Source organism: Nylanderia fulva, unplaced genomic scaffold, assembly GCF_048542155.1.
Source record: "Nylanderia fulva isolate GAGA-0341 unplaced genomic scaffold, ASM4854215v1 Scaffold272, whole genome shotgun sequence".
In the NCBI taxonomy this organism is placed as follows: Eukaryota; Metazoa; Arthropoda; class Insecta; order Hymenoptera; family Formicidae; genus Nylanderia; species Nylanderia fulva.
The window spans coordinates 47,714-70,933 of record NW_028190339.1 but is presented as its reverse complement, the minus strand read 5'-3'; the positions used below and the strand labels follow the sequence as shown (position 1 = coordinate 70,933).

At 30.2% G+C, this 23,220-nt stretch overlaps 4 protein-coding genes and 1 long non-coding RNA gene across 5 annotated transcripts; all 5 read left to right on the top strand.

Moving 5' to 3' along the window:
• Positions 1–2,235: 2,235 nt before the first annotated feature.
• LOC146722784 (uncharacterized) lies at positions 2,236–3,385 on the top strand. The gene is made up of 3 exons (XR_014924950.1): positions 2,236–2,369; positions 3,029–3,120; positions 3,203–3,385. It is a non-coding gene; the product is annotated as an uncharacterized LOC146722784 (long non-coding RNA).
• Positions 3,386–3,392: 7 nt separating this feature from the next.
• On the top strand, positions 3,393–4,272 carry LOC114941878 (uncharacterized). The gene is made up of 4 exons (XM_029317035.2): positions 3,393–3,409; positions 3,517–3,723; positions 3,830–4,036; positions 4,144–4,272. Exons 2-4 carry the CDS (start codon positions 3,630–3,632, stop codon positions 4,236–4,238), a joined length of 396 nt encoding a protein of 131 aa, XP_029172868.2. The 5' UTR covers positions 3,393–3,409; positions 3,517–3,629; the 3' UTR covers positions 4,239–4,272.
• On the top strand, positions 4,262–6,963 carry LOC114941875 (uncharacterized). The gene is made up of 6 exons (XM_029317031.2): positions 4,262–4,349; positions 4,588–4,713; positions 4,801–4,914; positions 5,050–5,112; positions 5,975–6,061; positions 6,758–6,963. The coding sequence occupies exons 1-6, from the start codon at positions 4,262–4,264 to the stop codon at positions 6,961–6,963; spliced, it is 684 nt and encodes a 227-aa protein (XP_029172864.2).
• A 414-nt stretch (positions 6,964–7,377) lies between these two features.
• On the top strand, positions 7,378–10,310 carry LOC146722783 (uncharacterized). Its single transcript, XM_085483863.1, is given in 5 exon segments — positions 7,378–8,193; positions 8,196–8,675; positions 8,977–9,060; positions 9,518–9,733; positions 10,054–10,310. Coding segments are annotated over 4 exon segments (1,572 nt in total). The 5' UTR covers positions 7,378–7,400; the 3' UTR covers position 9,733; positions 10,054–10,310.
• A 7,199-nt stretch (positions 10,311–17,509) lies between these two features.
• Positions 17,510–22,812, top strand: LOC146722782 (uncharacterized). Its single transcript, XM_085483865.1, is given in 3 exon segments — positions 17,510–18,343; positions 18,345–20,861; positions 22,153–22,812. Coding segments are annotated over 3 exon segments (4,011 nt in total).
• The last annotated feature ends 408 nt before the right edge of the window (positions 22,813–23,220 follow it).

Genomic DNA, 23,220 nt, shown 5'->3' with positions numbered 1-23,220 from the left:
ATAGCTCTATTGGTTGCGAAGATATGAATTTTTTAAGTTATTTTTTGGTCGAAAAGGTGTCACTTTTTTTTAAGACTACGGCGTCGTACTTGTCCGCGGTCACCCATCCCGACAAAGTGATTCTGTCCGAAGCCCGAAGCTGCTTTACCTTATCCGCGGTCACCCATCCCAGTATAGTGACATTTTCCTCAGCTGCTTAACCTTTTAAGCAACCAAACAAAAAATAAATTCTCTCTCACTCTCTCTCTTTCTCTCCCCCCTCTTTCTCCCTTTCTCTCTTGCTTTCCCACGTCTTTTTTCGCTCTCTCTCGCCCTCTCGCGCTTTCTCTCGCTGCCTCTCGCTCTCTCTTGCTCTCTACCGCTCTCTCGCGTTCTCTCGCTCTCTGCCGCTCTCTCTCGCGTTCTCTCGCTCTCTCCCACTCTCTCTCGCGTTCTCTCGCTCTCTCTCGTCGTCTCTCGCTCTCTCTCGGTTTTTTTCGCTCTTTCTCGCTTTCTCTCGCTGTTTCTCGCCTTCTCTCGTTCTCTCTCGCTCTCTCGCTTTCTTCCGGTCTCTCTCGCTCTCTCCCGCTCTCTCTCGCGCTCTCTCGGCCTCTCTCGCTCTCTCTCGCTCCCTCTCGTCTTCTCTCACTCTCTCTCGGTTTTTTTCGCTTTCTCTCGCTGTTTCTCGCTCTCTCTCGCTTTCTTTCGCTCTCTCTTGCTCTCTCCCGCTTTGTATCGCTCTCTCTCGCTCTCTCTCGCCCTCTCTCGCTGTCTCTCGCTCCCTCTTGCTCTCTGCCGCTCTCTCTCGCGTTCTCTCGCTCTCTCTCGTCTTCTCTCGCTCTCTCTCGGTTTTTTTCGCTCTCTCTCGCTTTCTCACGCTGTTTCTCGCCTTCTCTCGTTCTCTTCCGCTCTCTCTCTCGCTTTCTTTCGCTCTCTCTCGCTCTCTCCCGCTCTCTCCCGCTCTCTCTCGCTTTCTCTCGGCCTCTCTCGCTCTCTCTCGCTCCCTCTCGTCTTCTCTTACTCTCTCTCGGTAATTTTTATCTCTGTATTATTTTTTAAATTTCATATATGCATATACGTAAAATATAATATAATAATTTTAAAGATTATTTAATAGGGAGTATAGGAATATATATATATATATATATATATATACTTTGACACAAATTTGTATGTATATCGAGACATATTTTATTTAATATATGTTTAGATTTATTCAAAAAACCAATAACTTAAAAGAATATCCGAAATATAAAAAATATTTCATATATAAGCATATATAAATAAATATATATATGTCAATCGCATACTTTGACGACGATTTTACGCAACACTTGGCTATTTCAACGACTTTTGGCTATTTTGACGACGGTCGTCAAAATTTTACCGATAAATCGTACACTTTGGCGACGTCGTCAAACTAACTCAAAATGGAGAATTGTTTAATTTGACGACATTGTACACTTTGACGACACTATATTTATTTTTTGGCGATTTTGATGACAGTATAAGAATTTATCAAAAAATTGAAAATATAATATTTGACATATAATACAATTATTTCTTTTTCATTACAAATAATTTGAATGACTTAAATGAATAGTAATTAGTTATTTTTGAATGAATTTTGATTGACTATACAGATTGACAAACCCTTTTGCCATATTAAAGTATTAAAATTAATAAATCGCGCTAGCTATATTTCAAGTAATAAAACAATCTGTATTAGTCAATAGATTTTTAATCGAATCTATCTCACTTTTCGGTCGATAAAAACTGACAAAACAGATGCCACTGCTCCGGCATTATTTTAATTATTATAATCATTTAATTATTGCAATTTTTTCTTAAGATGATACATGGAGGGGACAGAATATATGGTTAAGCATAACAGATTTTATATGTAAATCTCATATGTATTTCGTAGTAAATACATATGAGATTTACATATAAAATCTGTTATGTTTAACTATATATTGTTGAAAGAAAAATATGTAAATAACAATAATTCAATGTTATATATTTGAATTTATTTAAAATTTATTTTAATAAAAAAAAGTTAATTTTATTTATGTATATAACTCAATATCTTTGGTTGTACAGATTGTATTCATATTGCATTTGATAAAGATATATAGATAAAGAATATGTGAACAAGATTGAGGTATTACAATATAATATTTATTCTACTAATACTAAATATGTATTATACAATAGTACTAAAATTTAAATATGTACACGTTATATATATATATATATATATATATAGTAAAGTTCTATGATGATACTTATTATGTGCGCAAATCTAATCAAATTACGATTTAAAAGTGTTACAAAAGCTACATATAGTGATAAATGAAGCTACCCAGCAACCATTTTAGCGAAAAATGGTAAGTTAAATAAAACATCAATCTTTGTAATATGTTTCATATCAACATTTTATATTATTATTATTATTGGATGTCATTAACATTTAATACATTACCAATATATATTCGTAGATGTATTTCTACATCTATAATTTCATTATATCGTACACAATCGCATCGTTACTGTTTACTATTTAATCTTGGATTTACGTATATGTATATTGGTAATGTAATATAAATGTTAATTACATACAATAAAAATAATATATTATACATACAATAAATTTAAATATGTATACGTTAGTAAAGTTCTATGATGATATTTATCATGTGTGCACATCTAACCAAATTACGATTAAAAAAAATGTTACAAAAGCTACATATAGCGATAAACGAAGCTACCCAGCAATCATTTTAGTGAAAAATGGTGAGTTAAGAATACATTTCATATCTATATTTTATATTTTTATTATTATTGTATGTAATTAACATTTATATTACATTAACAATATATACATAAATCCAAGATTGAATAGTAAACAGTAATGATGCGATTATTCACGATATAATGAAAATATACATGTAAAAATACATCTACAAATAAAATAAGTAATTGGGAACACATTTTAATGTATTCTCAATTTCTTATTTTATTAACAAATATTTCTTTAACATTACAGATAATAAATATATATTGCAAGATATTAAAAAAATATTATAACAAATAAACCACATATATTACGCAAAAGAACTGATTTCCCAAAATTTAGTGGTAAGTATAACTCATATCGATAATACTTGCAATACTTATTCTATCATATGTATGTGATAATCATGTATCTCTTCTCTCACAGATATTAATTCGATAAGTCTAATAGATAAAAACAAAGGCAATGAGTCTGTGATACTAAACAAGGAGTGTATTACCAAAAACATTGATATTTCATTAAATATCGGAGAATCTCACATGATAATGTCTATGGATGAAAACCATAAATATAATGAAGATGTGTCAAACAGAGATTGTAATAAGAAGTTGACTGATGTTACATCAAATACTGGTAAATGTACACATTTCCAATTATTTGGTTTAGCTCATATGTATGATGTTTGTAATACTTATTTTATCGCATGTATGTCACATAATCATGTATTTCTTCTCTCGCAGATATTAATTCGATAAGTCTTATAGATAAAAACAAAGACAATGAGTCTGTGATACTAAACAAGGAGTCTATTACTAAAAATATTGATGTTTCATTAAATATTGGTGCATCTGACATGATAATGTCTATGGATGAAAGGGATAAAAATAATGAATCTGTACCAAATAAAGATTCTAATGAGGAGATGACCGATGCTACATCAAATACTGGTAAATGTGCACGTTCTCAATTATTTGGTTTAGCTCATATGGATGATGTTTGTAATACTTATTTTATCGCATGTATGTCACATAATCATGTATTTCTTTCTCGCAGATATTAATTCAATAATTCTTATAGATAAAAACAAAGACAATGAGTCTGTGATACTAAACAAGAAGTCTATTACTAAAAATATTGATGTTTCATTAAATATTGGTGCATCTGACATGATAATGTCTATGGATGAAAGGGATAAAAATAATGAATCTGTACCAAATAAAGATTCTAATGAGGAGATGACCGATGCTACATCAAATACTGGTAAATGTGCACGTTCTCAATTATTTGGTTTAGCTCATATGGATGATGTTTGTAATGCTTATTTTATCGCATGTATGTCACATAATCATGTATTTCTTCTCTTGCAGATATTAATTCGATAAGTCTTATAAATAAAAACAAAGGCAATGAGTCTGTGATACTAAACAAAGAGTCTATTACTAAAAATATGATGTTTCATTAAATATTGGTGCATCTGACATGATAATGTCTATGGATGAAAGAGATAAAAATATTGAATCTGTGTCAAACAAAGATTGTAATGAGAAGATAATCAATGTTACATCAAATGCTGGTAAATGTGCATATTTGCAATTATTTAGAAACTGACAAATATCTTTATCTTTAATTATTTGTATACTTAATATCTTTTAATATAATAATAAAATACATATAAATAATAATACATTCTTTTATTTAATTTTGTTTTTTTTTAAATTGTCAAATACACATTGGGTTCTTTCCAGCAATGACACAATGCAGCATATATGGTATTCTATGTGTTAGATTATAATACTTTTTCATTATTTTAGATTGTCACCATAAACCGACGCTTTTAAATGCGAAGAATAAAGGATATGACATAAAAGAAGATGAAATTCCCGTAATTATTGACAACTGTGATTATCAAGAGATTACAGATCTCCCAGTAAATTTTGGTTAGTTTAGATAATGTTATCAGTTATATTTCTAAGCACTATTTTATTATCTGTATGAAATATTTTTTTTTATATATATTGTTTCAGATATTGGCACAATAATCTTTACAGATGAAAATGAGAGCATTGAAACTGTCATGCCAAGTAACTTTTTCATGAATGATAATATTGAAGCAGCAGAGGCAAATATTTCTTTATCTGGTATGCAATACTGTTAGAATTAAATTTCAAATATTAAGTTTCATATTTTATACTATAAATAATATGCAATTTTTTATTGCACTGTTGAATGAACGTATTTGTCCCTGTTTATCTAATCTCATGTTTTGTTTGCAGATTCATTTAATGGATCTATTAGAATCAATGAGTGTGTTAGGAGATTAAGTTTCAATATGACTGGTATGTAAAAATTGAATTATTTTTATATAAATAAGTATAAACTCATAAACAAAATATAAATATACACAAATTATAAAAAATAAGAAATAAATGCAATAAAATTTATATATATATATATATATATATATATAAGCATATCATGAAAGTAATAGACAACCACTTAAATTAAAATATAAACATTAATGTTTATATAATAATATTATAAATATATCAGCTGCAGGAGCCTAATACGATATCTTTTGCGTCGGTTATTGCGAAAATTAATTGTTCTGCTAATTGGGAATAGTATCTTTGATTTAGATCTCTAATTCTCATGTTTTCCATTAACCCCTCTGTAAAGCTGTAGACGAGAAAAATATCGGTCTGAAAGTTGGTTGAATTGGGAATCGAACCCGAGTCTTTCGCTTTCCAAGCGACTGCTCTTATAACCAAGCTATTCAGATCTTCCGAAACAATACTTCACTTTGTTGCCTTTTAACTAAATAACGCCGTTTTTTTTGCCCAGACATAAACAAACAATATTATAACTATTAATATTATTAAACAATATTAATATTATTATTAATATTAATATTAATAATGTTTGTGTATATTTATATTTGTTTAGAGATAAAAGATTGTATCTATACTTATATAAATTTAAAAAAAAAACAGATTTTGTAGTTTCAAATATACATAAGAAATGATAAAATTTTAGACATAAAACAAAAATAAATATAACACAGTAATACAATTTGATAAAGTTTTATGAAGTATTTATAAACTGACATTTTAAAATTTGTTTAAAGTATAATCTTGTAAACATGGATTATTTTATGTTATTTACACTTATCTCTTTTTATATCTTCAATAAATCATACAGAAACTGATGCAAGACGTGTAAGCATGTTATCTCCTTGCCGAGATGATGTGCCAGATCCAGAAATTGTTGCTGCGCCAGTGTCTTATAGTATGTAGTTATGTTTTTTTTTTCTTTATAAATAATTTTTGACGTACATTTTTAATTAACAAATTTCACAATATTATGTATATAATTGATATACATATACGTACATATATAATATTATATATATTAATGGATATAATTCTTATAACATTGAGTTGCTACTGTTTTACATCAAGTTCGTTATTATTTTCATATAATGTACAAGCTGCGATTGCAACTTCATGCAAAAAGCGGCAATAATTTTGTTTCATTAATTTTATATAAACTTTTAGAGATTCTAATTATAATGACTAATTATAAATATATACTTTTGCAAGACTAATTATAAATTTAAGTAATGTAATTCGTGCAATATTGTGCTCTATATTTGAACAAACTATCTTTTGTATTGAGAAAGACCTAGTAAAATCGAAACGTATACTTTTTATTATATAAATAAATTATGTTTAATTTTTTTTACATCTAAATTACTTTGGCTCGTAGTTTTGGCCTACTTTTCTTGATTTATTAATTCTATATTTGAATTAAAATTAAAATAAATAAATTTTATTATCTCTATTACCTACTTCAAACATTATTTTTTGTCTTTTGGTAATATATACATTGACATGCAAATATTGTGTGCTTTAGTTTTTCAATGATATGTGAGTTATGTCCTTTGTTCATAGTTATATAATTTCTTTGTTTTTTTTATATTAGATAATGATAAGAATGAAAGTGATGATGAAGATTCAGAATATATACCTTCAGAACACAGTTCTTTAAATAACGAATCTCCTCAAAAGCAAGTGTCAATTGTTAACAGAACTATTTTATCCACTTCCAGTTTTGATACATCAATACAAATGTTGTTGGTACATCAGCATGTAACGATGAAGTTATGTATGTTCAAAAGTCTAATATAAAATCGAAACAAAATTATTGCGCTTTTTGTATGAAGTTGCAATCACAGCTTGCACGACATTTGGAAACAGTACATGCTAATGAGCCTAATGTAAAAAAATTTGCCATTCTGCCTAAAAGAAACCCAGTAAGGAAAAAAATAATAGATACTATTCGAAAAATGGGTAATTTTAAATTTAACACCAACCCAAAATTTAATACTGGTCAATTAATTGTATGCAGACGTCCAAATGAGAAAACTAATAAGACTGCTAAAGATTTTGTTGCCTGTGTAAAATGTAAAGAATTTTTCGCAAAAAACACAATACGTCATCATGCTCGAGTTTGTCTTAAAAAAGATTTTCGAAAAAATAAAAATATTATGATTATGGGAAGAAAAATCACTGGTAGAATACATTCAATAGCAAATGAGTGTTTAAGAAAAACAGTGTTTCCTGTTATGCGAGATGATGAAGTAACACGTATTGTGAGATATGACAAATTATTGATCATATATGCAAATAAGTTGTGTGTTAAATACAAATCCCAACATCAGCATGATATGATTCGTGCACGATTACGTCTACTAGGTCGTTTTCTTATAGCATTAAAAGATATAAATACGAATGTAAAAGATTTTCAGTCGCTGTATCATCCACAAATATATGACGATTGTATTTCAGCAATTAATGTAGTTGCAGGATATGACAATGAAGAACAACTTTATAAAACTCCTGCAGTAGCGGCTAACTTGTCAACACTTATTAAGCATATAGGAAATCTTTTCATTATGGAATGCATCAAGACTCAAGATGAAGAGAAGAAAAAATTAGTTAAAGACTTTTTAAAACTGTTAGTTGTGGATATAGGTACGAGTGTCAACAAAACAGTTCTCGAAACGCAGTCTGCACATAAAAGGCACAAGAAAATAAATCTCCCGTCATTGGAAGATATTAAAAAATTACACACACATTTGGCGAAAATAAGAACTGAAGCATATACAGCATTAAATGAGTCCTTTTCATATGAGAAGTGGATTTCTTTAGGAGAAGTAACATTAACTTCAACACATGTCTTTAATAGACGACGAGCAGGAGAAATTGAGCGAGCATTAATAGAAGATTTTGAAAATTATGAAAAAGTAAATAAAAATATGTACAGTGATATTTATAAATCATTGTCAATGGAAGATAGAAAAATTGCAGAGAAATATGTCCGATTTTGCATCAGAGGAAAACTAGGACGCACAGTGCCTGTTTATTACCGAATGAGCTCTTTGATTGTATCACTTTAATCTTAAAATATCGTGAAGAGGCTAATGTATTAAAGAAAAACCCTTATATTTTTGGACTACCTGCTGTCGACAAAAATAGACACCAATACCTGAGGGCCTGTGTTTTAATGCGTAAATTTTCCCAACAATGTAACGCAAGTCAATCAACTACTTTGCGCGGTACAACATTAAGAAAACATATAGCAACACACTGCATTCAATTTAATCTGAATGATACTGATGTTTCGGATCTTGCCACATTTATGGGTCATGCTGATAAAATACATAGAGATCATTATAGGCAACCAATAGCAAGCAGAGATATACTGAAAATCTCCCGCTATTTAGAAGCAGTATCGGAAGGAAATGCACAAAATACGAATAATGAATCGATATCGGACAGTGATTCTGAAATAGAAGATAACATAATTGACGTTAACAACAATAATACTGGCGAAATAAGTAATGTTATTTGCTTAAATTATGTAAGACGTAGAATTTATAACATTAATATCTACATTGTTTATATTATTAAGATTTACATTATTTACATTATATTTACATTATTGTTTTCATTATTAATTATTTCACTGTTTATTTATTATTATTAATTGGTTTTGTTTTTTTGGTGCTTATTTATTTTATACTAAGTATTCCTTTTGTATATTATTTTAATATTGTAATGATATAATAACAAATAAGAGCATTACGATATTATGATATTGTAATTTTGTAAATGTTTAATAACTACTGTTTATTGTAGATATTTCATTATGTGAGACATCAAATCATTCCAGAAATTCTGACAAGCAAACGGATGAACAAGGTGGAAAACGGAAACGTAGTAGTAAGTAATTTTTCATATCTACTTTCAATCCATAACTGTACGAATTACAATACTATTCAGTTTCCTTTATTATTATGTTAATTCGTTCTTAAAATGATACTTATTTATATATTTCTAATATAACATTACATATTTGATTAGTGCCTGCAAATAATTATCTTTTGTCGCTCCTTTTTTATTATACCGAAATACATAACTTAGTTTTGTTTCCATGACCGATAACATTTTCCAATATTTATACTAAAACTATTTATAATTACTATTCAAAATTAAAAGTAAATAAGTAAAATAAAATAGTATTAACATTTAAATAATTTATTATCGTTGAAGATGGAATATAATAAGAATGTATAATTATAGCACTCAACATATTATTCTTATGTCAAAGTCAATAACAAATAGTATACTTATTTTGTTTTGTTAAATTATTTCAACAATATTCTCTATACTCCTCTAGCATCTCCTTATGGAAAAACAAAAAGAGTACGATGGACAGAAAATGAGAAAGAAGCAGTGCTTTCTGCGTTTGCACAACATATAGAAAATCATACATTGTCGTCTCTAAAAGAGATTCAAGAAGTAAAAAAAAAATATATTTCTCTGGCTCGGCGTACATCGCCGCAAATCAAAACGTGGCTGCATAATAAACAAAAAACCTTGCAACAACAATAGTGTAAGAGTTTGCAATTTCGTACAAAACATTTTATGAATACTTGTAAAAAAATCAGAATTTTTTAAAAACAATATAAAATGTTTTCATATTACTTAAATCTTAAATTTTTAAATTAAAATTCATATAATTTAATACTTTATATTTTTGTATAATATATAACTTTTTAATTTAATATGTACTATACAACTCTGATTCAATATCTTTTTCTTTTGTTTTGTACATCTGTAGTAATCTGTATATTAGATAAGCTAATATATAGATGTGTGCGTTAGTTCGTCAACATTATAGATGTTCAAAGTAAATCTTATTCTATCTTTTAGTTTCAGTTTCACTGCCTCATTTTAGGAGAACTTTGTAAAGGCGTTCAACTCAAGATTAACGTTGAATACACCTAGATTATCGGATATATTGAATATATTCAATAGAATCAGAGAACCTGAATATTGCTATACCCAGCGATGAGAAGTGGATAGAATGCTTAACGGAACAGATTCAGTACAAGATGGAATTTATAAAGTGATATGTTCCAGAAGATGTTCAGCTGTATCTTATTTAACATTCCATAGCTGCTTGAATAGTACTCACTTGTTAAAAAATCATGAGATTGATAAAAGAATAATAGATTACTTCTGTTCCTTTTACAACAAAGCACAAGGCAGAAACAGTAAAGCAACCTTCACAGTGATGTTTCTATCATCTCTGCAAACATTATTAATATAAGTCTTTGATATATTTGATGTTTTCAAGTAAATTTGTCAAGCCAGTGTATGAAATGCAAGTGACAAAAGTCATAAACTTAAAAACTTTATGCAATTTAAATCAATTTTGATATAGAAAAAATGTATGAAAAGGTTGCAAATTGAGAGCAATTAAGCTGACAAACTTTTATTTTATTATAATGTTAACAGTAGCGAAAATTCCAAGACAAATGTTATATTAGACACTTCAATCTAAATGTTCAATGATACTAATGCGATTTTTACTTGCTTTTGTGCTAAAAAAATGATATGTGATACTCGTCGGCGATTTTATTAACTAAATTTTAAAATATTAATTTTGCATTTAATTTATTAATGGTGCAGTTCTTTGTTACATATTAAAGTAGCATTTTTTATAGTAAATAAATAGGACACATTTTCATTTTACTGATTAGAACAAGGTTTTGTTATTGCTGTGTGTTTTTGATGAATCGAATACAAACTGATAATTTTCGATATCCTTACAAAAGATTATAAAATAATTACAATAAACGGATTAGCCAACAAACAACTAATTATAGTGATATCTTGAATTAATTACAATTTGATTATTATAGATTAGTTAGTATGGTATAATATCTCTTATGTTATGTTAATTAATTAATTACATATTATTTATCATTTGTATTATCGCTAAACGTTTAAGGATTTTAAATTTAATTTTAAGGATGTTGCTTTATATAGTCAAAGTAAACATGAGTGGATGTATCAAGGTTCTATTATTTTTGCTGAAGTCGAGAGTATTAAGTTTCCTTATTTATAACTAGAGAGAGAGAGAAAGAAAAAGATATCAAATTTTGTATTGTCATAAAAATGAATAAGTAATACTTAAAATAAGTTCTACATACATTATAAGCAATGATTTTAGTTACCATTCTGTTGTACAATTATCATTTTCTCTCTCGTCTTACTATATATTTATCACATTTTCTTTGTATGATTAGTGGTATTATAAACACATATTAATGTTTTCAGATTATAAAATCGAACACAAAATTGTATATTACACTATATTAATACGTTATAATTAAGATTTTTATGTATTCTTTGAACCACCGCACAAGCTTTTCTGTAACGCGTTACGTTACGTTAAGTACTAACCTTTTATTCATTAGACTTTACTCATTGTCAGTACATAATCTCAAACTTTAGTCAAAGCACAAAAAATCGTTATGTTAAATTACGTTAAGTCTGATCTTATCATTATGATTTTTGTGTGCGTTGATTAAAGTTTAAGATTATGTACAAGTTAAGTCTAAAGTAAAATACTTAATGTAAACGTAACACTTTACGAAAAGATTATAGGCGATAACCCTTTTTCTTCAACATATTAACTTTGTCATTTAATGTATACAATATATACGTTTCTTTTTTTAAAACTAATTGAAATTGTGAATATTTCAACTTTGTTCACATATTCTTTATCTATGTAGAATTATTATAAAAAACATTCAGAAAAACAAAAAAAAATGTTCAAATATTATTACCATATGTCACATATCATTATCAAATGCTATATGAAATAAACCTGTACAACCAAAGATACAGTTATATACATAACATTTAGTTTCATTACTGTTATTTTACATATTTTTACTTCATATATTCTCTACGAAATACATGAGATTTTCATATAAAATCGATTTTATTTAACCACATATTGTTCTGTCTTCTCCCTGCACCTCTTAAGAAAAAATTACAATAATTAAATGTCTATAATAATTAATACAGACTATGTATATATATCAAAGAAAAATGTAGACACATAGGAAATCTATTTAACAACTTCGAATTACAGACGTCAATTTCAACATTACAGCAGTACATCACTAATCTAGCTTTTCTTGTGCGTTAATGTATTTATGTATATACAAAAAACAAAAATAAATATTTTATACATCTAACACTTGTCACCTATATAACTCCAACTAAAAAAACATTAATAATTTGATATTTCTATAAACTTTTTATAGCACTCAAAAACAAGGTTTATAAAGAAAACGCTCGGTATTGCATCCGTTCTTGTTAACGCATGATGACGAAATATCTAACTTGAAAGTAACTACGAAAAGACTAAAAAATCGTCCTATCGTTTCAACTGATTTCACTTCCTTGCACCAGGATATCGATTCTGTAACTTTTTTTAAAGTGAAAATGTGAAAGTGAAAAATTCTCGCCAATCACGCATTGATTTTAAAATGAAATCGATGTACGATTGGCGGAAATTTTTTACTTTTCACGTTTTCACTTTAGAAAAAGTTACAGAATCGATATCCAGCTAATTTTGCGTATTACAAGTAAAACACAACTTAAATTTACTTAAAAACAAATTATAAATATTAATAAATCAAAGCAAAATAATACTCGAATAAATTATAACAAAATACATAATGTCAATCGAATAATTAACTTCTTGCTTAAAAAATTTGTTCTAACAATAAGGGTTTCATATATTGTGAAATCCTATAAATTTCTTTAAACGAAAAGTCAATTTCAATTAGACGGTTGAATTTTGAGCCAATATTACTATTACATCACATCTATAGCCTCGAGAATCCAATGAAAGCTCCAAAAATCGTTTATCGCTTTTCCGATAGTAATAATTAATTTTAAATTATATGACATTCTTTAGTATATACGAAAATATGATTAAAAAGTTGAAAAAATTTGATAAATGATTGCTATTCAAAAAGATTTTTCAACTTATTTTTGGAGTGTCGTTAAAACAACCGTTTTATAGAAATTAGTGGTGTCGTTATAATAGTCAAATAGTACAATGTGTTGTACATAATTTTGTACTGTCGCTGTACTAATGGTTTTATACTTAATTGCTTATACATATGTACCAGTTCATTTTATTACAAAATTATAACTAATGTATACGGGGGAGGAGGTGGGGGAGAAGTTTTGGACGGGGAGGGGGGTGAGACAGGGATGCCCACTGAGCCCGCTTCTGTTTAACATGTTGATGGCGGACTTGGAGGAGGAAATGAAGAAAGGGAGATGGGGGGGTGTGAGATTAGGAGAGGGCAAGGTCTATACATTAGCGTACGCGGATGACGTGGTGCTGTTGGCAGAAGATGAGGGGGGGATGAGGTGTATGATGGAGAGGTTAGGGAGATATCTGGAGGGGAAGGAACTGGAACTGAATGAGAAGAAGTCGAAGGTGATGAGATGCAGAAGGGGGGGAGGGAGGTTAAAAAAGGCTAGTTGGTTTTGGAAGGGAAAAAAATTAGAGGAGGTAAAGGAGTACAAGTATTTAGGATATGTGATTCAAAGGAATGGGGGTCAAGAGGGACAGGTAAGGGACAGAATAAAGAGAGGGGCAGCAATTATGGGACAGGTATGGGGAATAGGTAAGAGGAGATTGGGAATAACTGGGGAGGAGGTTGTGGCTCTTCGATGCGTTAGTATGGACGGTTTTAGGATACGGGATGGAGATATGGGGATGGGAAGAGAGAGAGGGATTGGAAAGGATACAAGAAAGGTATCTGAGATGGATGTTAGGAGTGGATTGGGGAACGCCTGGATATATGGTAAGGGAGGAATTGCAAAGGGAAAAGATAAGGACAAGGATGGGAAGAAGAGCATGGGGATATGAGAGAAGGTTAGAGGAGGGTAAGGGAGGATGGTTGGCGAGAATATGTTTGGGGGAGATTAAAGAAAGGGCAAAAAAAGGAGGGGAATTGTCAGGGTGGGAGAGAGAAAGAAGGGAATTTTTTGAGGGTAAGGGGATGGGATTAAGGGAGATAGAGGAAAGAAGGGAAAAGGAGGAGTTCAGATGGGAAGAAGTTGAGGAATGGGAAGGAAAGGAACAGAGGGAGGAGAGGGTAGGAAAAATGATAAATCGGAATATAATAAGTGGTACAAACAGATTAAAGGGGAGGGGATTCCGGGCTATTTGAAGAAAGGGTGGGCGGAAGGTAGATGGAGGAGGATGGCAAGGTACAGACTGGGGAATGAATGAAGGGAAATAGGTATTGGGAAAAGGAGGAGGATAGGAATGCAGGATATGTGGGAGAGGGTTAGAGACGTGGAGCATGTGTGGGAGGAATGTATGGATTGGGGAAGGGAAGAGAGCTGGCAGGAAATGGTAAAGGAGATATTAGGAAGGAGGGGAAGGGGAAATATGGTTTAAAAAGGTTAGAGGAAGCAAGAGGAAAGGGGGGGAGAAGGAGAAGGAGAAAAAGGAGGACAGGGGGGTGAGAGAGGGTAGGAGATAAGGGGAGAGAGAGGGGGGAGTGAGTGTGTGAGTGAGTGTGGAGAGCGTGAGAGAGGGGAGGAGAGGACAGGATGTGGAAGAACTAACGGTACCGGACAGCGGAAGGTTCCAACACTCGGCTCAGTAGAATGTAAGAGTTGCGTAGTTAAGATAATTTAGAATAAGAAAGGTTAGGGAAAGGCGGACGTGTGGTGTGTGTGTAGGTCGGGCAGAAATGCGAGAAAAGATGAGAAAGGCGGGCGAAGAGGAGAGGCGGTGGCGAAAAATACTGGTAATTAGATTAAGTTTTAGGTAGAAGTTTAGGCTAAGGAGAAAAGGGTAAAGAAGGGAATAAAGGTTTGGGAACGCTCCCTTTAAAAAAAAAGCGCCTGTAAGCCCCAATTGGGGCGGCAAAATAAATATTATCTAATCTAATCTAATCTAACTAATGTACATACGTCAGGGAAGTCCGATGTATCATCTTATGTATACAAGTAAAATGTTTCGATTTTTTGATGTCGTCCAAAATAGCCATTGACATATATATAATATATATATATATATAGAAATATATATATAATATATATGATTATATATTATTATACAAAATAATAATGCTCCCAAGCGGGTCACCCATCTAAATATTGATCATGTTCAAGCATTAGTTAACTTCAGCGATCGGACGATAACTTTACTTTTTAATCGAGCTTTATTTAATTATACAATTATATATATTTTTATATAAATTATATATATATATATATAATATTTTAATTTATATAACTTGTCTCTTTTCTTAATTTCATATTCTCTACAAGTTTCGTGTCATAGTACTTTTAAATAATGTTTATAATTTTAGTATTGTTTTAAATTTTACATTTTTTAAAGGAGTCGGGTTGGCAGTTGATGCGATAGTTGGCGGTAGTTACAAAGTAAGTACAGGATCAAGTAAGTACTTCAATTATATTTTTATTTTTATTTAATTGAAAAAAATACAGAAAATAATAAAATGGTAATTAAAAATATAATAAAATTATCAAATTACGATATAAATATTGTAAAACAAATAATACGTGGTTGGAAGATATTCATATCGATGCATTTAATTCTATATTAAAAAATTGCTCTTCTTTTTGTCCTCGTGATACATGGAGGATTCAATGTCCCGAAACAATAGAGCCTATTTCAGCTATGCAAGAACATATACAAATCTTGCATAGCAGTACATTGAAATATGATGGTCACTGGGTATGCAGCTATTATGATACTAAATATATATATATATATATGATTCATTAAATTATGGAAAACTGCATGCTCATCATGAAATATATTTAAAAAAATTGTATCCATTTTTTAATTTCAATAAAAATAATATTAAATTTCCTAAAGTGCAACAACAACCAAATGGAAATGATTGTGGTGTGTTTGCAATTGCTTTTGCTATATCATTATTATTTGGTTTAAAACCAGATATTATAAACTATGAACATTCTTTGATGAGAAGTCATTTATTTAAAATTTTTGATACTAATATAATTGAACATTTTCCACAAAATTGTATTAATAACATTCCAGAAAATGTTCCACATTTAAAAGTAGTAGAACGCAGAAGAGTAGATGCACATCGAAAACGTGTGCAAAGAAAATATGAAACTCAAGAACAATATGATCTTCGAATCAAAAAACAATTAATGTATGATAAACTTGAAGAAAATAGAATTAAAAATCGTGCAGCAAAACGAAAAGCATATGCATATAATTTATTAGAAAATCGTGCTATAAAGCGTTTAAAATATGCAAATGATAGAAATGATAAACGTGAAAAAAAAACGTAAATATTATGTTTTACATAAGAAACATGAATGTGAAAGATTAGAAAAATATATACGTTGTCCTACAAATAAGAAATTATCTAATAAAAAATATTATGAAAACCACAAGAAATATATAACAAAAAAGCAAAAAAATTGTATAGCTAATAAAATATGTTGGAAATATAGGCGTATGTATTTAAAAGAAAATAGAATTGGAATTTTGCAATCAATGGAAACATATGTTAAAATCCTCTTACGAAATATTAAAGGATCTTCAATAGAAGAAAAAAGACTTCGAGCAGAACGAATAATTAAATGGTGTATACACGCTAGAGAAAAATACATAATAATCTTGAGAAAAACATTGGCATTATTAAGAGAAAAAGCAGAAGTATGTTTAAGTCGCGCTAATAAATGTAATGATGATATTACTTCCAATAATTATAATCAAGCTTTATGTGGTTCAAGTAAACATACTGCTTCCACAGAATCATATTTTTTTGAAACTAATTACAAGTATATTGAATTTAAGGAAGCATTAATAATAAATAAAAATGGACAAGTAACTAATGTTTTACCAATAACGACAAAATGTACACGTAATAAAACAACAATATTTTGGAAATGTGGATCTCTATGTAGAATAAATGATGCTATCATAATTGAACGATTCAAACAATTTTTAACAACAATATCAAAGTGTTCAAAAGTGAGAAATATTTCTACATTTATTAAATCAATAGAAACATGTTCATATTCATATAGACAATCGAATAAACTTGGTCATTCGCAAGTATGTTACATTGATCCCAAATTATGTAAATCTAAATTGTTGGCTTTGCATTTCTTGTCACCACATTATCCAAAAGTGAGATATATACAAAGACTTGCTTCTCGCTTGACATATTATTACCACAAACTATTAAAATTGGACGAAGCTTTACATTCTGGTGATGTGCAAATTTTGGACAAAATTGTTGATAATATATGTAGGAAAAGTATGTTTACCGATGTTAATATCGAAACAGTTATAAACTTAAATGAAGATGAAATATTATTAAAGTATTCGAAAGCTTTTACCGTATTGACAAAACGGTCTACAGATACACCTCAATTTGTATGTTTATCTTGTGAAAAACTTTGCTTTAAACGAAATGTTTTTAATGTGGGAAAATTAAGAAAGTCTTTATCAGGAAAACAATGGAAGAAATTAATAAACTACTTGCATATTGATTTAAAAAGTACAGAGTTATATATTTGCCGATACTGTTTGACATACTTTCGTAAAGGCACTTTACCACCAATATGTATTTTGAATAATTTATACGTTGACAAAACACCAGACGTAATAACTACATTAAATGAATATGAAAAAATTTTGATACAAAGAGCAAAAGCTTTTCAAGTTGTACAGAAAATGGGAACAGTATCAAAGAAAAATTTACCACAATCACATCTTCAAAGTAAAGTTAAAGGCAGAACGTTTCACTTACCATTGCCAGTAAATAAAACGATAAAAAAAATTTGTAACCCAACAGACGTATTAAATTATGATCACGAATTATACATTGTAGTTCGTGGTGTTCCAACTAAATCTAAAATAATGTGGGAAAATTTAGTAAATGTTAAAAAAATTTATGAAGTATTAACATGGTTCAAAAAACACAATCCGTTATATACAGCAATTGAATTACCAAAATCACATGATAATCTATTAACTGACAAACTAAACGACGTCGAATATCAATTGAATGATAATGTGGAACAAATTCAGCAAGCATTATTGACACAGATTACGGATCCGGACACGTATTACGAACATTATATTATTATTTACTATGTATCCAATGTATGATAAAAGAACAAATGAGAGTGCAACAGCGTTGTATCAAATGTTAAGAGTTGAAAATATTTCAATAGATGGTCGAGATAAAACTTTGGATCTTTTGTGCTTTCCCGATTTATATCCATTTGGAAAAAATGGTCAATATGAAGAAAGACCAATACGTCTGTCAGATAGCGAGTTTATCAAATCACGATTAATGTCCAAACATTCTCAATTTCGTTTAAATATACAGTATATATTTTATTTATTGAATAATGCAAATATTCGACAATTAAATAGTGGTATTTATCATAAAATGAATATAGTGAATTTGAGAGAACGATTTACAGCAAAAAGCTTCTTGAATGCAATGTCAGAAAATAAATTAGAAGGAAACATAAGTACAATATTTTTAAGACTTTGCAACAGTGAACAATATTGGCGCAAACCTAGATGTGATTTAAGTTGTATGATCTATTATTATGGACCTGCTACCTGGTTTTTAACTCTAAGTCCAAGCGAATGGCTGTGGTCACATATGATTGAATATCTTCGAGAAATAAATCCTAATATGTCCACAAAATCTGCGAATGAACTTATTGCATCTGATCCCGTGTCCGTATCTAGATATATGGAAAATCAATTTCACGCTATGCTCGATTTCATATGTTCGAGTGATCATCCGATTGGTGAAGTAACACATTACTTTTGGAGACGTGAGTATCAAGGTAGAGGTACTCAACATTTTCATTTATTAGTATGGATAAAAGACGCTCCTTTAATCGGCGAATCTTCTAATGAAGAAATTGTTAAGTTTCTATTGAAATATATATCATGTAAATTACCCGATAAAGATATTTCACCTTTATTATATCGAAGAGTCAATACTCATCAACGTCACGTTCATAATAATTACTGTTTACGATGTAAGAAAAGTAAAAAGGGTGTTACTCGTGTTTGTCGATTTGGATTTCCACGTCCAGTAACCAAAAATCTAATTTTAAAAGATCTAGTATCGTCGATAGCAGGAAGAAGAACTTTAAAAGCAAAAAGCAGATTATACGATCTTCCACGAGAAGAAAAAGAAAAGAATATTAATGATTACAATCCTGTAATTTTAACTGCATGGGAAGGTAACATGGATATGCAATTTATTGGTGAAAAATCAACTTTGTTAAATTGGTACTGTACAAAATATACTACAAAATCTGAGTCGAGTTATGCAAATGATACATTCGAAGCAGTTAACTCTACGAAATCATTACGTAGTCGTCTTTGGAACTTTGCAATGCGTAATTTAAATAACAGAGAATGTGGTGCTCTAGAAGCATGCGACACACTTCTCGGTATATCACTATATGGAATAGATCCATGTACAACAATTAGATGGCTAGATGTTAATCAAATTAGAAGCCGAAAAATAAAAACACTTAAAGAAATTAAATTGTTGGACGCAGATTCAACAGACATTTTTTGTAAATCAATGATTGATTATTACTATCCAACTAGACCACAAGAACTCGAATCGTTGAGCCTTTATAATTTTGCGAAATGGTATGATATTACAAAGAAAATACCTGCCAATAATTTTTATACTTTGAAAGGTGAAGGTAAATATCCACATTATATTAAGAAAAGACAGCGTGGATATCTGGTGAATCATTATAAATACAATGTTGAAATGCAACCAGAAAAATATTACTATTCGTTATTATTATTATTCAAACCATGGAGAGATTTATCAGAAATAAAATCAGAATATTCTACTTATGCAGAAACATTTTTAAGTATATGTTCGCAACTACCAGAAGCAATATCTTATCATGAAAAAATTGTTAATGATCAAAATTACTTGAAAAATATTAAAGAAAATATTGAGAATTATTTAAATGAAATAGTAAAATCACAAGAGAAAAATAAGCAATCTAATAATGAAACAGAATTTCTTGCTTTGGAAGCAGGAAATGCTATGCAAGAATTTAGAGATGTTTTAGCTAAACCAGACGAAACAAATATCGATGATTTAATTTCTGGGCTAAATGATGATCAAAGGAAAGTATTCGATACCATTACAAATACCATTAAATCTGATTCGAAATGCTTGAGACATTATGTAAGTGGCGAAGGTGGAACAGGCAAAAGTTATCTCATAAAAACTATTAAATGTTGGGTGAAACAAAATTTAAATAAGGATGTTGCGGTAGCTGCACCCACGGGTATTGCTGCCTTTAATATTGATGGACTTACTATTCATAGACTTTTTCAATTACCAGTAGAGCATGGCTATATTCCTAAATACAGACAATTATCCGACGTTGTTTTAAAAACATTAAGAGATAAATTAAAGAATACTATTCTTTTTATAATCGATGAAATATCAATGGTATCAAATATCACTTTTATATATATACATCTTAGATTAACAGAAATATTCAACACGTTTAATGACGATGATGGATGGTTCGGGAAAAAGCACATATTATTATTAGGTGATTTATTGCCACCAGTACGCGAAGAGTCTGTTTTTATTAATATGAGGGTCACTATTTATATTCGGGAATTGGCAACACTGATGTCATGTGAGTCCATCTGACGGTTCCATCGTAAAGTTTGACATTTTTGACGATATGCGTACTCAGAACATTTTGTCATACAGACGCTATTTGTTTATTTTATATTTAGTTGAAAGTTTCGTCTCGGCAAAAAATGGATCTGAATCGTGAACATTTTTGTGCGATGATTTTTTACGACTTTCGACGTGGATTATCATAACAAAAGTGCGTCAATCAACTTAATTTGACTTTTGGCGATGAAGCTCCATCAAAAACCACTGTGTATCGCTGGTATAGTGAATTCAATCGTGGTCGTAGTTCGCTGTCCGACGAGTTTCGTGAAGGTCGTCCAAAATCGACTGTAGTGCCAGAAAACATCGATGCTGTGCACGAAATGATTAAGCAAGATCGTCATGTAACCTATTGTGAGATTGAGGCATCCCTAAGCATTAGTTCCACCAGCATATATGCGATTTTACATGAACACTAGCTGTGCGAAAGTTATGTTCGTGTTGGATCCCACATAATTTGACAATCGCTCAAAAAAGGCTCGTGTCGATTGGTGCAAAGAAATGCTTAAGAAATACAATCGCGGTGCTTCAAAAGACGTTTATAAAATCGTGACAGGTGACGAATCATGGATATATTCGTATGAGCCCGAAAGTAAGCAGCAGTCGACTGTATGGGTGTTCCAAGATGAACAAAATCCAACAAAAGTTGTTCGCGCACGAAGCACTTCAAAGAAAATGGTGGCCTTTTTCTTCGGAAAAACTGGTCATATTGCAACAGTGCCTCTAGAAGATCGTAGAACAGTAAATTCTGAGTGGTACACAACCATCTGTTTGCCAGAAATCTTCGGTGAAATAAGGAAAACAAACAAGAGACGTCGGATTGTTCTTCATCATGACAATGCGAGCTCTCACACATCGGCTCAAACAAGAGACTATTTGAGCACTCAAAACATCGAATTGATGGGTCATCCGCCGTACAGCCCTGATTTGGCACCCAATGATTTCTTTTTGTTCCCATCCGTGAAGAATAAACTGCGTGGTCAACGATTTTCATTGCCCGAAGAAGCTATTGAAGCGTTCAAAAATCATGTTTTGGAGATACCTCATTCGGAATGAAATAAATGCTTTGAAAATTGGTTTAAGCGCATGCAAAAGTGTATTGATCATCGTGGCGAGTACTTTGAAAAACAATAAAAATATATTCGCAGCTTAACTATTTGTTTTTGTTCCTATTCCCCGAAATATAAATAGTGACCCTCGTATGAGTAACGCTAAGACAGAAAAATATTTGGAAACATTAGGAGCTACAAATTTATGGAATAATTTGTTTACTTATGATAAACTTAGGATTAATATGCGTCAAAAAAGTGATATCAGTTACAGAGATTTACTTTCTAGAATTCGACTTGGAATTGTAACAGATACTGATATTGAAACATTGAATTCGAGAAAAATAAACTTTAAATCTACATCATGTAATGATAGATTAGAAGAATTATGTAATTATATTGCAAAATTGCCGTGCGATCCAGTGTGCTTGTTACCAACATGTAATTTATGTAATGTTCTTAATACCGCAATGTTGGAACGCATACCTTCTGAAAATATTTCATTGTTAGCACAAGATAGTATTGATTGTCCACAATATTTAAAGAAAAAAATATTGAAAATTATTGGTGCAGATGATGAGGATAGTACGAAAACTGGTGGACTGTCAAATGAGATAATTGTGAAAATAGGGGCAAAAATTATGCTACGTAGAAATATCGACGTCACATTAGGACTTGTTAATGGAACTATTGGTACAATTACGAAATGTTTACGTGATATTGATAATAAGGATGTAAATACATTAACAATTGCTTTATCGAATGGAAAAGAATTCGACTATAGAACGTGTAAGTGTCAAATTTGAAGTAATGGACAAAGCATACATTATTCGAAAACAATTTCCATTGTCACTTAGTTATGGAATAACAATTCATAAAAATCAAGGGTTAAGTTTGAATTCGGTTGTTATTGATGCAGGAAATCTTATTTTCAGTTGCGGTCAAACATATGTGGCATTGTCACGAGTCACATCTATAGAAGGATTACATTTGATAAATTTTGATCCAGGATCTGTAAAAGCTAATGAATTAGCCATTGTTGAATATAATCGTTTAAGAAACTTATATCGTCAAGATATAGAAAGCATTATTATGCAAAAAAATCAATGTAATAAGATTAAAGATCGACAATGGACAGTGTCTGTCCGATTTCTTGCTGGACAGGAATTTATGAAGAATCAACAAATCTTGAAAATATTTCATTACCGTCCATT

What these genes read in the sequence shown, in the direction of transcription:
- LOC114941878 (XM_029317035.2), top strand. Translation starts at nt 3,630, where the DNA reads ATGATAATGTCTATGGATGAAAGGGATAAAAATAATGAATCTGTACCA. An exon ending in CGATGCTACATCAAATACTG is followed by an intron (nt 3,724 to 3,829) that starts GTAAATGTGCAC and finishes TCTTTCTCGCAG; the next exon opens with ATATTAATTCAATAATTCTT. An exon ending in CGATGCTACATCAAATACTG is followed by an intron (nt 4,037 to 4,143) that starts GTAAATGTGCAC and finishes CTTCTCTTGCAG; the next exon opens with ATATTAATTCGATAAGTCTT.
- LOC114941875 (XM_029317031.2), top strand. Translation starts at nt 4,262, where the DNA reads ATGTCTATGGATGAAAGAGATAAAAATATTGAATCTGTGTCAAACAAA. An exon ending in GGCAAATATTTCTTTATCTG is followed by an intron (nt 4,915 to 5,049) that starts GTATGCAATACT and finishes TTTTGTTTGCAG; the next exon opens with ATTCATTTAATGGATCTATT. An exon ending in TGCTGCGCCAGTGTCTTATA is followed by an intron (nt 6,062 to 6,757) that starts GTATGTAGTTAT and finishes TTTTTATATTAG; the next exon opens with ATAATGATAAGAATGAAAGT.